The following is a 15,496-nucleotide window of genomic DNA, read 5'->3' on the forward strand; positions in this document are numbered from 1 at the left end:
TCTTTAACTTATAATTCTAATTACCAATCATAATTCAATAAATTTATTTTGATTTTAATATTAAATTTAACCCGAATTACAAATCAAACATCCAGAGGGGGGCAAAAAAATTCTCAAGAAGAGACAAAGTCGATCGGTACCGATAAATCAACACTAAAAATCAAAATTCAGGGGAGGGGGGGAGGGGAACTGCCCCTCCTGGTCTACTTTGGGTCCGCCCCTGTCTATATCATTATGATAACTAAAAAAAAGACTTTATTTTTATCCGTCTTTTCGAATACGATATGAGTCGGATAAAAAAGTGTTATTAACATTTTAATTTGTACTTTCGATAAAAATAAATCTATAATAATAATAATTAATATAATTAATTTGTACTATGAAAAATTAATAAAATATAAAATTTTATTGTATCGTGTATTATCTTCGTACAAATATAAAAATTGTTTTAATACGATAACAGGTAAGGTAACGAAAATATATCGTTACCTTCATCCGTACCCGATAAGCTAATGAAAAAAAATCTTACTTTCATCTGTATTTTTGAATACGATATGAGTAAGATAAACGGGTAAAAAGATGTCATTGACATCCTTTTTGGTTCGATACATTCTTTTTTTTTTTACAAATTGCATAGTCTAATATGTAGCCGAGGCGAAAAAGAGTACTGAATGGAAGTTTCGGTGTACCATGATGTACCGAAACTTTAGTTAGGTACTTAAATTTCTTTTAAGTAAAGTGATAATCAATAATCTTTTCGTTCGAATTTTATACAGTATAAAATTAAATGAAAAAAAATAAAGTTTTATAATTTATTTATATGCATTTATTTTTTTATTATTTTTTAATTATTTGAATTTGTACTAAATAAATTAATTTTTTTTTCAAACTTTGCATATATACGCATAAGTAGATAAGTTTCAGCAGTTTTGATTCGTGGTTGGAAGTCAATTCGATAAAAAATTTATTTATACTCACCAAACTCTCTTAGTGAACATAACATCTATTAGCTTTGCTATTTTTGAGATTGACTTCAAAAGAATAATTCAAATCATTGAAACCAATATATTTTACGAATGATGCGTGTATATGCAAAAAAAATAAAATTAATTTAGTACAAAGTTATAATGTAAAAAAATAAAAATTTATAAGTTATTTAATGCATTTGTTTTTAATTATTTTTTGATTACTTACCTTTGGTATTAAATGAATTTAAAATTTTAAAAACTTTACATGTAAACACATTGCGCTCATAAAGTAAATGGGTTTCAATAATTTGATTTTGTTATTCAATGCGAATATGATAGATTTTGAAAAATATAGAGCTAATATAATTAAAGAAGTAATGTAATGCATCATCTTAAATGAGCTAGCATGACACATAGTAGTTTTGTTCAAGTAACAAAAACAAAAAAGAATATAATAGAATAATTGAATCAGACTAAAATGTTTGTAAACTAATTCAATCAGCCGCAAAATCTGCATGTAAAATATTTAAACGGATAGGTTTGAGTTTAAATTGAATAAAATTGATTAAGCCGGACATTTTGAGTTATAATATAGTTGTTGTTGTTGGTGCTTTAGATGTAATAAGAAAGTAAAAGAGAGACTGAGAGTGCTTTAGATATAATAGGAATAGGAATAGGACTGGGAATGGGAATGGCGCTGGCCCCTGTGGCTGCCTCCGCTTCGGCCTCCGCTTCGGCCTCTTTCAACCGCTTCTTCTCCTTCTCCTTCTCTCCTTCTCGCTCGCCTCAAACCCTAATTTCCCTTGCCACAAGGTCAAGGACCCCCAGACACTTGTCATCTCCATTTCCATTTCGACGATTATGTCTATGCAGATGCAGCACCTCTTCGTCCCCTACCATGACTACCAATGGTAATTTTTTCAAGGAGCTCTACTTGTACAACACCATGACCAAGAGCAAGGAGCTATTTCAGCCCAGGGATCCAACCTCAAAGGCAGTGGGAATGTATGTGTGTGGTGTTACGCCTTACGATTTCAGCCACATAGGTCATGCGCGTGCCTATGTCACCTTCGATGTCTTGTTCAGGTATGAGGCCATATTCCTCACTCCTTCTCCCATCCCATCCTATCCTATCCTATCCTATCTAATTACATATCTAATTGCAATTATCCTATCCTGTTTTAATGAGACAGGTATTTGCAATACCGCGGATATAATGTATCTTATGTTCGCAATTTTACCGATATCGATGATAAGGTGATCTAAGTTCCTCACTAATCAATCAATCAATCAATCAATCTCACTTTGCTCACTGTACCAATTTCCTCATTATTATATTATACTATTCCTTTAGGTTTAGGTTTTTAAGGTCATATCTCTTACTTCATTCATAATGTGAAGTTGTCATTTGGTTTTCATAAAAATATATATATATATATAGATAATTGCAAGGGCAAAAGAGTTGAGTGAAGACCCACTTGACCTAAGTGCACGTTTCTCTCATGAGTTCCATTTTGACATGTCTGCCCTCCAATGCTTGCCTCCCACCTACGAACCTCGTGTCTCAGATCACATCACTCAAATTATAGACATGATCAGCAAGGTAAGATGCATCATTTTTTTTTTTTAATTTTTAATTTAATTTTATTCAGTATCATTTTTCCTCTGTGTGCCTGCACAGGAAAGTCTTCTCACCCACAAGGATTATGATGTTTGATTTGGTTAGTATCAGTCTATCAGACATATTAAGTTCAGCAGAAAAGGTCTAATAGACTATGAAGTGTTATCTACAGGTGTTTACCAGTGTGACCAAGTACTTCCCCTTTTATATGCAGGGGCATCTTACTGTTTGTTTAATTAGACACTCGATAGTAAATTGAGACTAATTAGCGGTAATTGGATTAAGTACAAATTTGAAGATTTAGTTGGGGTTTAAGTGGGCACTCAACTGCTCAGTAGGAGTAACTCGTGCCTTAAATGAGTTCTTTGTTGACTTCTCTTCTTTTTCCTGATTACAGATTATAGAAAATGATTGTGCATATGTAGTAGACGGAGATGTATATTACTCGGTCAATAAGTTCCCAGCATATGGCCAACTGTCTGGCCGAAGCCTAGAAGACAACAGAGCAGGGGAGAGAGTTGCGGTTGATCAAAGAAAGAGAAATCCAGCTGATTTTGCTCTATGGAAAGTAAGAATAGTTGTCTTCACTTCTAGTATACTATATTTCCAAAATAGTTCCTTTTTGTCTTCTTCTTTTAAGTATGTGTTGTTTAAATTTTTTTTTTCTTTTCACTGATTAAAGGCAGCTAAGGAGGGAGAACCGAGCTGGGAGAGCCCGTGGGGCCAAGGACGGCCAGGCTGGCACATAGAGTGCAGCGCTATGAGCTATGCATACCTCGGCCACATAGTTGACATACATGGCGGCGGCCAAGACCTCATATTTCCCCACCATGAAAATGAGATTGCGCAGAGCTGTGCAGCTTGCAGGGAGAGCTGTGTACGTTTTTGGGTGCACAATGGTTTTGTCAATGTAGACAAGGAGAAGATGTCGAAATCATTGAAAAATTTCACCACAATTCGCCGGGTAATGTCTAGAAGAATCATCCAGTTATTTTCTCACCCGTACCATTTGCTAATGTGGAATGTGACCTATTGAAAAGCAACACTGGGCATAATAGACACTGTTACCACCTATGTCCCTGCATTTTACTAAAACTCTTACCTTTTCCATGTTTCTAGAAATGAAAAAAACCCTTTTATTCATTAGACTCTTCTCACCTTCGGTTTGTTCTTTGTATTTTAGCTTTTGACGTGTTCAAAATGTAATTTACTCCTTTCAGGTAATGGAGTTGTACCATGCCCTGGCTTTGAGGTTTTTCTTGCTTGGTACACACTATCGTACCACTATCAGTTACTCGAACGAGCAACTTGACACTGCTTCAGATCGTCTATTTTATATTTATCAGGTTGGGAATTAAATTCTGTTATAAATATAAAATTCAATGAAACACCATCAGATGATGCATTAGTGTGTTCATGGTTGTTCTAAAATTATAGAAACTTCTAAATCTTCAATTGGCCTTTTGTTTTACCAATGTCAAATTTTTAATTGCCTTTTGTTTCACCATTTAAAGGATTCTGGGACTATTTTTTTCAATATGGGAAAATCCATTCTTATCCGGACAATATACAAACTTTTAAATCAATGGTTTTCTGACTCCCTATCTAGAGAACAGTAAAAAGAATCTTAAAAAAAGTGAAATTTTGTTTTATACAAAATGTTGATACATAGATCAAATTCAGCAGCTTGAATGGATGTTTCAATATAAAAAATTGAGATCTGTTTCCATGGGGCTGGTCAATTGCTGCTATGCTATATATGGTGTGTGTTCGTGCGTGTGTGTATTTTGTGACATCTGAAGCAAATCCTTTTATTTATTTTATTATTGTAGACTTTGCATGAATGTGAAGATCTTCTTTCGGCTGAAAAAAAATCAATTACAGATGAATTTCCACCTCCTAAAACATCGGAGTGTCTAATAAAATTGAACAAAGAATTGAATTACTGTATGTCTGATGACCTCCACACAGCCATGGTGTTGGCCGCTCTTTCTGATCCACTGAAGCTCATGAACGACCTCCTACATACTCGTAAGGTATCACTTTGTTTATTTTTCTGTATCCATTATTCTACACAAATCCATTATTCTAGAATCTTAAGATTTTGTAGGTATTATTATATCTAGTCTTTGAAGCTCCTACCAAGAATTCAAAAACTTTTATAAATCTCCTTTTATTATATTTTTTAGATATTATGAGTTAAGAGAATTAAAAGTGTTCATTGTACAATGGAACCGTATCTTAAGGGATTATAATTATGTTTGCTTTTATTTGGGTTGACAGTTAACGCATGCATTTTCTCTCTCTTTTGAATAGAAAAACCTGATCATTACATACAGTGATTTATAATAAGGCATTAGGTTAATGATTGTCTTCTGTTTCTCTTTTGACTTTTTAAAATCTTTGTATGCAGGGGAAACGTGAAGAAAGAAGATTGGAGTCGCTATGTGCTCTGGAAAAACAGCTTAGAGTTGTGCTTGGTCTTCTGGGTCTAATGCCTGCTAGTTATTCTGAGGTTGATGTTACAATATTCATTTTGTTGGATTAACTCTCTGATCTGCTTAAATTGTGCTATATTTTTTTATTTTTTAATTCACTCTTGAGAAGGAATGGCCCTACGCTACGCTACCCGAGGTGTCAGATTGGAGTATTAATTAGCTAATGTCTTTTAGGTTCCAACTAAAAAAATAGAATTAATCCTTTTAGGTTCCAATTTGTTTACAGGTTTTGCAAGAGTTAAGAGAGAAAGCATTAGTACGAGCTGGCCTGACAGAAGCACAAGTACTGGGAAAAATAGAAGAGAGGACTTCAGCAAGAAAACAGAAACAGTATGAGAGATCAGATGAGATAAGGAAGGAGTTAGAGGTGCTAGGCATTGCATTGATGGATAACCCTAATGGAACCACTTGGCGACCCGCGATTCCTCTACACGTTCAAGAATTGCAAACTGCTCCATCTTAACTTGTACACTCCATGCCTAACATTTCTGTCAGTTATTTCTATGGTTCAATTTTGAATGTCAGGAGGGAGGTTAAAACAGTGCTCCTTGGGTGAAAAGAAATAGTAGATTTACATATTAATTGAAATTTTGCCTGTTCAATGTCTTTTCCATGATTGTTTTTGGTTTTCCGTTGTTTAATACATCAGCAGTTTTGAGTAGCACTCCCTGGAACTGTTATGTAATATAATTTATTTGACAAATTTAGACTGTTAACAAGCATAAATCAATAAAAAAAAAAAAGTTACAGAATCCAATTGATCATGTAATTATGTGTATGATTAATCATATGTTTATCAATTATTGTATAAAAAAAAGACAGAATGATTGATCACATGCAAGAAGATTCCTTGTATTCAGGTTGGTCTATAACAGCATTTTTAGAAAATATTCAAGTGCCCCATTCTAAAAAAAGTCTTCAAGCAAGTCACAATAAAAAAGTAGAACAAACACCAGTTTCCATTTTTGTGCTGCAAATAAGTCATTTAAGATGAGTACCCCCATCGCTGAAATTACGAAGATTAAGCATGAAATAAAAATTAAGAGTTCATTGCCATCACATAAAACTACCAACTGTCATAGAATTAGAAATTCATCCAACAAAGGGACAAATTTTTAAAATAAAATACAAGTGCCTACACAAACTCGTATACAATCTCCTAATATTATATTAGCACAACTCCAGGACGCCCGTCAGATAAGTAAACAACTAGTCAATATGAAGTTAAACCCACTGATACCTACTGATAAAATCAAGACAAATCGATTTTAGCTGCACACAATTATGCTGCTCGGCCAAAGCCAAGGTAGTCCCAACATTATCCACATCAACGCCACCAGACAATTTCTCCTCACAAGCTACTTTTAGTCTCTCCATCCCGTACCGATCAGCAGCTACAAGTAGGTGCTGTGCCATTGCATGTGACTCGACATATTGTTCTGGTACGGAATCAGTATATATGAAGTGAAGCAAGGCCTTGAAAACTGAAGCCTCCATATCTTGGATGTTTATGCAGTTGCTTTTGCTTTCCATCATTGGGCCGAATAACTCAGCCCGAAAAACTGGAGAACGGGCTGCTAGAATGAGCCTATGTGCATTAAATGCTGCACCATCACTGAGCCTGTAATTCATTACGAAAATACAAAATCAGAATAAAAGATGTTTACATTACAGTTACTGGAGTAAATTAAAAAAAATAAAAAAACAATTCCTACATTTTTACATATTTCATACACTATTGGTCAGGTTGGTACTGGAACAAAGAAGAAATGATAAAAAGGAACAAAAGAAAAGTTCAATCAGCCACAGAAATCCATATAAACCCAAAGCAATTTGCAAGCAGCCCCCCCCCCCCCAAGGGAACAATAATCAACACGGGTTGGATTAGAGTGGCAAAAAAGTTACCTAAACGTGACATCGGACCCTTCTCCAGTCTCCAAGAGATAACCAAAGTGTTCGTGTAAATCAGGAGCAGGTACCAGCACTCTTGGCCTCTTGACTACCTCTTCATACCATGGTTTTATGACCCGCACTGTACACCTCACTGTAAAACTATCATCCTTAATGAAATTTGACGCTTCCAAGTATGAACTGTTAACAAAATATAGGTGTAAGTATTTACTTAATCACAATTATGCATCGAAGACTAAGATAGGGTGGATAGTTGTGTCATCAAATTTATAGAGAAATTAGATGGCTTGGGTCAAACTAAACCAAATAGCAGGTCAAAAAGTACAGGTTTGTATTGTGTTTGCCTTTTTATATATCCAGTTGTAGTCAAGAGAAACAGTGAGACAAGAAAAAATTTCAACATAGTTAAAAATTAGGCTCCAACAGTTTTGGTGGTCTAAACTCAAAAGGTAAATGGGCAGGCCTCAAAATTCCATATTTACTCTATAGACAGGGCCAGACCCATGTGGAACCAGGGGGATGCCCCTCCCCTGGATTTTGAGTTTTAGTGGTGATTTATCGGTTCTGATCGACTTTGCCCCTCCCTGCAAATTTTTTTGCCCCCCTCTGGATGTTTAATTTGTAATTCGGGTTAAATTTAGAGTTAAAATCAAAATAAATTTCTTGAATTATGATTGGTAATTAGAATTATAAGTTAGAGCATCAGAAATTATAAGTCGAGTATTGGAAAATATAAGTCAAAAGTATTTTTTTTTATCAAGTACCCAATTAGTTAATGGATTTAAACCCGATTCGATAATTTTTTGCCCCCCACCCCCCCCGCCCCTGACGAGAATCCTGGATCAGCCCCTGTCTATAGAAAGGCTGTTTTCATAGAGTCAAATTACTAAAACCCACCTCTATCTAAACATAAGAATTAAGAAAATGTTCTCCAAAGTACCGGTTCATAAACTCATCAAACCCCTTAATATCTCCTTTTTTCAAATATGTCACTCGAGCACTCTTTGATGCATCAGTTGATGTTTTGCCTTTATCATCAAGTAGCCTAAACTCAAGAACAACCTTCATTTCACCTTCACCTGTTTCGGATAAATTAATTCAATGTTATTTGCTAGGTCAAAGGTCAAACACTGACCTTTCATATTTAGGCATATTGAGAGCCAACGGAGCATGGATCATTTTATTATAGAAGCCACTAAATACTACTCCCACTCTTTGCTTCGTCAAAGCAATAAAACAAGATTCATAAAATTAAATTAAGAACCCTAGTCTGCACTTTCTGATTGCATGCTTGCTTGTTACAAACAATTTATGCCAAAAGGCCCAGGATAATTTGCAAAAGAGAAAGACGAGGATTTGTTATTTTTATCGCCTTTGCAAATAACAACCAATAATTCTGGTATTAGCGAGTGAGGCCTGCTCCAATTTTTTGGCTATTAGGGATCACCAGACCATTGAAGGTTAAGTCAAACAAATAATGATTAGGTAAACACAAACTTCTTATACCAAGTTAACAAAATTGCAAATTCTGAACCCGACATTTGTATTTATTTTTTATTTTGCCTGATTTTTGTTGAACAAGTAGTCAGCAAGAAAAAGGAAGCAGATGAATAGATTAGGAGAACTGTAAGTATGTAATTGTACAAATGTACACTTAAGCAAAGCTATTTTAATTGAGAGAAAATTAGGTGTCATAATTGCAAATGCAAAAATCCTGGGATAATTTTTTGAAAAGAAGGAAAAACTCACAGTTTAAACATGAAACATACAAAGTATTTAAATTTGGTTTGTTTAAAGCCCAATAGGCATGAATGAGGATGAGAAATGGTTTAACCTTCGCGAATTTCAGTGAGAAGCTTGAGATAGAAGGAGATACAGTAGTTGAATTGTCGTGTGTAGATGCCATCGGGGTAATAAAGGAGGGCCCACTGATGGCCATACAAGGAGAATTTTGCACATTCTATGGAGTTACCAATGCCAAGGCCCTTGGAGAGGGAGTAGGCTACAATTTTGACAGTGTGGGTCCCACTTGCAGCTTCCATTCGGCATATCGTGTCAGCACGTGACTGGTTATGGTTATGGTTATGGTTATGGTTAGGGTTATGGTTTGGTGGAGAGCATCCAGCCATAGGTACCTACCAACCTACCTACCTGATAAGATACACATACATACAATACAATTGCTAGTTTTAATTTGAGAAAATTTGATAGAGTGCAAGCAAACAAGCAATCAATCAATCAATCAATCAATCTCACTCGCCTAGTACTTATTTGAAGTCATTTATTCTTGAACAAAGATCAGATTTGAAAGAGATATTCATTTATTCTTGAACAAAGATCAGATTTGAAAGAGATATTGATGAGAAGCAAGAAAGAAAGAAAGGAATCGGGGATGAACTTACGATCTGAAAGCAAAGCAGGTTTTCTTTGTAAACTGTCGAGAATGGATCGATCGATCGACGATGAGAGAAGAGACGATTGGTGTTTGTCAGTTTGTGGGGTCGGGTTTAGGGTTTGGTTTGGTGAGGGATCACATTCACATTCACCGGGGAGTGGAGAGTACCAGAGATAGAGACTAGAGTAGAGCAAATAGAGCAACAACTAGTACAAGGGAACTGGACATCTCCATTCTTACAAAAAGAAGTTCAAACAATCTCCATTCTCGACCAAACTGGATATATCCGTTTTATAATTAAGACGAATATTTGCTCTTAATTAACAATTATAATGAATTTCATTTTTGTCATTCCATTCAAAATTTGTAAAGCAAAGTAATAAACTAACGGTGTAAATGTAACGATATGAAAATATTTATTTATTTTAATAACACAACCAACTTAAAAAAAAAAAAAAAATGAACTTGGTTTAATAGCTAGTAAAAAAATTAGAAGAATGTTTGAACAAATTGATGTCGTCGCGTCTTAGGTTATTCTAGATGGATCTGGATACTCGGCTCAGCTGCGCTCTATCCTACAACATGGATGTTCTATAAATTATCTATGTGGTCTTGTGTGTTGTTTACTATCAATTATCTCTCCTCCTTATTAAGGAGCTTAATGTCTAGATCCTGCAAGGTTCTGTTTGTGCCAAAATTCTTATCACTACACTAGAGTTCACATGTGTTATCTTGTAGATAAATATAGTATTTAACTATTTTTCTCTACAAATTTAATTTAAATTATCTCTCATTCTTATTAAGAAGCTTAATGATTTCTACTACATAATTTGCTCCCGTTGCTGTGCACGGACACGATTACTAGTATAGAATTATAGATATACATATTTTTTATTTAAATTAAATAGTTAAGAAAATTTACAGCACATTATTGGACTAATTATTATTTTTATTTGAATAGATGAGAAAATTTATATAAATATACATATTGTCAAAATAAATTAAGATTTTGTACAACTAATTTCACGTTACATCCGAATATTTATTTTAGCATATTTTCATAATAATAACTGATCATGCTATGAGTATGAATTCTCATAAATTAATTAGTGAGTTTTAAAATCCGCGACGAACAAACCCTTAATGCTTGGTTACTATATGAGTTGTGTAATTTTATTGTATTTATTTATGTTTCCTTATTACATTATAATATTCTATAGTTTATAGTTTAGATTGGGGAAACTGAAATTACCATTCATGTTAATACAAATAATATTCTGAAGAAGGGATTTAAAAGTTGGAAATGTGAAACAAGTTTTGTTGTTGTTTTGTGTTAAAAGGCGCGGCGAAGCAAGCAAGTCACTCGTAACTGGTGCTTCCTGTTAATGCACGTGGCGTTGTCTCCTTCTTTCTCTAAACGAATCAAACTTCACTCAACCTTCTCTTCTCTTCTCTTCACTCCAATAATATACGTACGTTAGATGTCTATTAAACGGCCGAGATGTAAATTATTGCAACATTTCTTCTTCCAAGTAACACAAATGAAAGACGTCTGTCTGTTACTCCTTCCAAGTCCAACTCATTTTGCTGATGTAAACATTTCTTCCATGAAAAATCACTCCTCCTATTTTCACCTAGTTTAAATCAATCAAATCAAATCAAATTAAAATTAATTAAACAAATGGCAACGGCCATGGCGCCCCGTCCCTCTAAACTGTGTTTTCTTCCGCTACAACACGCTCGCTACCGGCCTCTACTTGTACCCTCTGCTGCTGCTGCTGCTACTGCACTTCCTTACCTCAATCATCGCTTTCGCTTTAGGGTTTCCTGCTCCCCCGGTGAAAAATTGAAATCAGGTGAGGTCTTGGTCCAGAGAGAAGCCACTGGAGGCGTCCCAGTTATTGATAAAATTCACAAGGTTGACGAAGAGGAGCCAGGTAAGTGGTGGTTCAAAGGGTTGCCGAAGCGATACAAGCTTATTGGTGCCACCTCTCTCGCCTTCGTCATATGCAACATGGACAAGGTAATCAAATAGAGTCACAGAAAGATCATGCATTGTTACAATGGTACCAGTCGGTTTCAGGCATCTAAAGCATTGTTGACAATTTTAGGTGAATTTGAGCATTGCAATAATTCCAATGTCACACCAATTTGGGTGGAATTCAACCACAGCAGGATTGGTGCAATCCTCTTTCTTCTGGGGCTATGCTCTCAGCCAATTACCCGGTGGTTGGCTTGCCAAATTATTCGGGGGAAGGTCTGTTTTTGTTCAACATCAAATAATCAATTAGTCTTAATAATCATGTGTGTACATTCTCTACCTTCTCTTTTACAGTATCCTACGCAACTACCAGTTTCCATTGAACATAAACTGTACAGTTTTATTACACATTACTTGATCATTCTCTCCTCCAACATGCCTAAACTACCCCTAATTGGTCATTATCCTACGTGCACCAAGGTGTTTCATGAACTTTATTTCAAAATCGAGTTTGAAGAAAAAACAAACTTCTAACAAGTTGATCTTCATATGCTTCAAAAACTGCACACTTTTGTTCAAATTTACAGAAAAGTGCTGGAAGTAGGCGTGGTAATATGGTCGTTGGCTACTGCCGTTGTGCCAGTGGTTGCAGGGTTTATGCCTGCACTTCTTTTGTCAAGAGTTATGGTAATCTTTTCTTTCACCTATTGCTTATGTGTTTCCGCGAGGCCTACCAAAAATACCAGAAGAAAATTTGGGAAACTAATTAACTGAGACCAACAATTACCCAAACCAGCAGTACATATTACATTACTGGTAAATTACAAAGTATGTACTCCTGCTTATGTAATGAAAGATAATTTCCATAGTTTCAGAGTCTTGCTTTCTTCTTTTTGTCTGTTTGATCTATTTATTTATGCATTTATATATTCAGGTAGGTATAGGAGAAGGTGTTTCACCATCAGCTGCAACTGATCTGATTGCCAGGTCAGACCCGGAAGGACCTCCTCGAAACTTTTCTTTTTCTTCATTCTTTTATCACGAATATTGGTTCGATTTGTCCATCTTTTTTTTTAAACCATTCCATTTTATTTTTTATTTATACGTAGGTCTATTCCATTGAAAGAGCGCTCCAGGGCTGTTGCAATAGTGTTTGGTGGACTCAGTATTGGAAGTGTTTTGGGGTACTTTTTTAATTATTAGTACCTTTTTAATTTTAATTAATTTTACCTAATCTAATATCTTATTTGAATGCCAGGAATTTGATATGAATTTTGTCCATATTGTTATGATTGTAGACTATTGTTAGCTCCCTCAATTATTCAGAATTTCGGTTGGGAATCAGTCTTCTTTGCATTTGGGCTTGTAGGTATTATCTGGTAAGTAACGATTAACTTCAAGTCTTTACTATAGAGAATGGTTTTATCTTTTTTTGAAAATATAATAGAGAACTTTATTTTCATATTAACTTTTCTCTGATCTCACAAAAAAGGAGGTAAAATCTATTCACAAAAAAGGGGTGACTCTTGATTTGTTTTCTTAAATTGAATATCTCACCCCCTGTGCAAATATAAATATAGGTGCTTGATATTTGAGCTTGTAAAGGAAGGCCAATCAATGGTTAATATAGAAGAGCTATTTAGTAAGTCACAATCCTGATGGTCTTTTCTTGTAACATTGTAAAATCACGTTATTGCATAAAATTCACTTTTTTTTTTTTCACTTTGTGAGCAGAAATAAAAGGTGATGTGTCCTTGGAAAAATCTTCGGATACATCTCTAAAAGAAATGGGCAATTCGCTAAAGGTTGTCTACATCTTAAATATATAGTTCAGTGAACCAAGTTGCTCGTAGATTAAATTTTAGTTTAATTAAAATTAAATAGGATGTACCATGGAAGGCATTTTTCAAAAGTGAGGCAGTATGGGCTATGATATATGCTCACTTTTGTGGAAGCTGGGGCCACTACACATGTCTCGCTTGGTTGCCTACCTTTTTTAGGTTCATCTTTTTTTTTTTTCGCTTTTCATTTTTTTTTTATCTGTACCCAGCTTGTCTGTAAATAGAGAGCATAGTACCAGTTACCAATACTAATGGTGCTTCTGGAGACATGACCGTACATGTACACACTTGAGTCGTACCATACTGGGCCCGACAGGACAAGAGGCGGTTTACCATTTCTGGTTAAGCCTCTCAAAGTTTCTTTTATATATTTGTCAGTTTAACTAAACATGTCTTGGTTATACTTGATGCAGTGAGGAATTGAACCTGAACCTAACTGAAGCTGCATGGGTTAGTTTCTTATACAAATCATTTTATCTCATTCTTTTAGATCTTTGTATTCTGTTGACATTGAAGTTCTTTCAAGAATAAATATTATTACTTTTTTTTAGTTGATGCATATGTTTAATTTTCATTATTTAGGTATCAATCTTACCTTCTTTAGGCTCAATTCTTGTTACCTCTATTGCTGCCCCTTTTGCTGACAATTTAATTTCAAGTGGGGTTGAAACCACCACGGTAGGTTTTATTTCCAAACAGAATAGTTTTCTTTTTCACATTTTTCGGTTATTTTGTATATTTAAATCACATGTTTAATTCAATTACATATTACTTAATTCTCACTATCTTTTTATAAAATAGGTCAGAAAAATATGCCAAACAATTGCATTTGTGTCCCCAGCAACTTTCATGGCTCTCTCCTCACTCGACCTCGGGTTACCTCCATGGGAAATAGTAGCTTTCCTTACCAGTGGTTTGGCCTTATCTAGCTTTGCTTTGTCAGGTACCATCTATTTAGCGGTGCAACATAATTGTAAATGTCTTACTAATTTGATAATATGCCACTTTTTTGTTGTACATATGTTAATAATTAGAAATAAAACATGATATCATAACTTGTCCTGCATCCGTATCTGATATTTTTCTACTAGGAAAGTAGAGCCTGCTATTATGGTTTGGGGCTTGATCTAAAACGAACAGACCAGATTGACCCACTTATGTCATTTAAGGGGGCCTATTTTGTGTGAACATGATCCGCAAAGCGGGAAAGCAGGGCCATACATTCCTAGACAAGAATAGTAGTAGAAACAAAATCTGTCAGTATTATCTGAAAAAAATCCCCAAATCTTGCAAATGTTTGCTATAATCTCTTTATTTGTGTCAAATGCAACAGCTTGAGATTGAATTAACAAATAGGCGGTGCTTGTGAATTTATTTCAGATAATTGGTTGCCTTTTTTTCTTGATCCAAAATAAATGTTACTTGTTTTTACTTTCAGGACTGTATTGCACGCATCAAGATATATCGCGTGAATATGCAAGCATTCTTCTGGTATTTTGTCTAAACTTTATAAAACTTGCACAAATTGCACGTTTACCCTTCCTGACTGTTGAATCTTCTGACTTATCTTTTAACAGGGTATAACAAATACAGTAGGAGCCGTTCCTGGTATAGTTGGTGTTGCGTTGACAGGCTATGTTCTTGACTCAACGCACTCATGGAGTGTATGTGCCCCCTACCACCTACCCTCTTTCTCTCTCTAAAACATAGTTTGATATATAGAAATACCTGAATAAAAGTTTTATTGGGGCATTTTGCTCCTATAGGAGAGGGCTAATTTAGTCATTTTCTGAGGGTTTAATCAGAAGTATTTGCTATGTTTTATATTACAAAAGTGCAGACACAATCTTGATGAAGATCTAACCAGTATGTTTTCCCCCTTGTGCAGCTGTCATTGTTTGCACCGTCTATCTTCTTTTATTTGACTGGGACTGTTGTATGGCTCTTATTTGCAAGTAGCAAACCTCAAACTTTTACTGATTGATTATGCCAATGGCATCAATTTTTTTGGTATACTGTACAGCTTTTTTTGCCCGGATTAGCTTGTAAAAATCTGTGGCACCGTTAGTTTGTCGTTTGTACTTTGTAGCCAGGTTACAGTAGACTTACTCGGGAGAACATTAGGACAAATTCTAGTCATTACTACTGGGACAGATATCCTGTAATTTATGCTTATAATAATGTTTCCAATATGCGTACATTTATTCTGTTCAAAGCAATTTCGCTTAAAACTGATTTATTGTTAATCAGACTATTCCATCCCATAACTAAAACACAATAA

The 15,496-nt window shown here is 35.0% G+C and overlaps 3 protein-coding genes across 5 annotated transcripts; 2 read left to right on the forward strand and 1 right to left on the reverse strand.

The window, feature by feature from the left end:
• The first annotated feature begins 1,637 nt into the window (after positions 1 to 1,637).
• LOC144567668 (Cysteinyl-tRNA synthetase, class Ia family protein) lies at positions 1,638 to 5,751 on the forward strand. Its single transcript, XM_078317837.1, has 9 exons — positions 1,638 to 2,054; positions 2,162 to 2,225; positions 2,410 to 2,571; positions 2,987 to 3,157; positions 3,272 to 3,553; positions 3,810 to 3,935; positions 4,422 to 4,625; positions 5,003 to 5,104; positions 5,314 to 5,751. The coding sequence occupies exons 1-9, from the start codon at positions 1,654 to 1,656 to the stop codon at positions 5,548 to 5,550; spliced, it is 1,749 nt and encodes a 582-aa protein (XP_078173963.1). The 5' UTR covers positions 1,638 to 1,653; the 3' UTR covers positions 5,551 to 5,751.
• A 364-nt stretch (positions 5,752 to 6,115) lies between these two features.
• LOC144567676 (BTB/POZ and MATH domain-containing protein 1-like) lies at positions 6,116 to 9,540 on the reverse strand. 3 transcript variants are annotated; one of them, XM_078317844.1, is made up of 5 exons: positions 9,401 to 9,540; positions 8,833 to 9,149; positions 7,939 to 8,077; positions 6,993 to 7,178; positions 6,116 to 6,708 (listed from the first exon to the last, which is right to left on the reverse strand). In XM_078317844.1, exons 2-5 carry the CDS (start codon positions 9,125 to 9,127, stop codon positions 6,312 to 6,314), a joined length of 1,017 nt encoding a protein of 338 aa, XP_078173970.1. In that variant the 5' UTR covers positions 9,128 to 9,149; positions 9,401 to 9,540; the 3' UTR covers positions 6,116 to 6,311. The 3 variants fall into 3 exon arrangements, with proteins under 3 accessions (XP_078173970.1, XP_078173976.1, XP_078173979.1); XM_078317850.1 differs by having other exon boundaries at positions 8,833 to 9,145; positions 9,401 to 9,516; XM_078317853.1 differs by lacking the exon at positions 9,401 to 9,540 and having other exon boundaries at positions 8,833 to 9,066; positions 9,097 to 9,143.
• Positions 9,541 to 10,955: 1,415 nt separating this feature from the next.
• On the forward strand, positions 10,956 to 15,415 carry PHT4;5 (phosphate transporter 4;5). The gene is made up of 15 exons (XM_078318002.1): positions 10,956 to 11,416; positions 11,505 to 11,650; positions 11,962 to 12,061; positions 12,309 to 12,361; positions 12,484 to 12,558; positions 12,673 to 12,753; positions 12,955 to 13,016; positions 13,109 to 13,179; positions 13,259 to 13,374; positions 13,629 to 13,665; positions 13,798 to 13,893; positions 14,017 to 14,158; positions 14,654 to 14,706; positions 14,793 to 14,879; positions 15,104 to 15,415. The coding sequence occupies exons 1-15, from the start codon at positions 11,075 to 11,077 to the stop codon at positions 15,197 to 15,199; spliced, it is 1,557 nt and encodes a 518-aa protein (XP_078174128.1). The 5' UTR covers positions 10,956 to 11,074; the 3' UTR covers positions 15,200 to 15,415.
• The last annotated feature ends 81 nt before the right edge of the window (positions 15,416 to 15,496 follow it).

This window comes from Carex rostrata, chromosome 2 (assembly GCF_964058835.1).
Source record: "Carex rostrata chromosome 2, lpCarRost1.2, whole genome shotgun sequence".
Taxonomy (NCBI): domain Eukaryota; kingdom Viridiplantae; phylum Streptophyta; class Magnoliopsida; order Poales; family Cyperaceae; genus Carex; species Carex rostrata.

Excerpts from the sequence above, each read along its gene's own strand:
- LOC144567676 (XM_078317844.1), bottom strand. The coding sequence starts at position 9,127 with ATGGCTGGATGCTCTCCACCAAACCATAACCCTAACCATAACCATAAC. Across the intron at positions 8,078-8,832 it reads TCTCACTGAAATTCGCGAAG|GTGAAGGTGAAATGAAGGTT; the intron begins GTTAAACCATTT and ends TATCCGAAACAG. Across the intron at positions 7,179-7,938 it reads TTTGATGAGTTTATGAACCG|TTCATACTTGGAAGCGTCAA; the intron begins GTACTTTGGAGA and ends TTTTGTTAACAG.
- LOC144567668 (XM_078317837.1), top strand. The coding sequence starts at position 1,654 with ATGGGAATGGCGCTGGCCCCTGTGGCTGCCTCCGCTTCGGCCTCCGCT. Across the intron at positions 2,572-2,986 it reads TTATAGACATGATCAGCAAG|ATTATAGAAAATGATTGTGC; the intron begins GTAAGATGCATC and ends TCCTGATTACAG. Across the intron at positions 4,626-5,002 it reads ACCTCCTACATACTCGTAAG|GGGAAACGTGAAGAAAGAAG; the intron begins GTATCACTTTGT and ends CTTTGTATGCAG.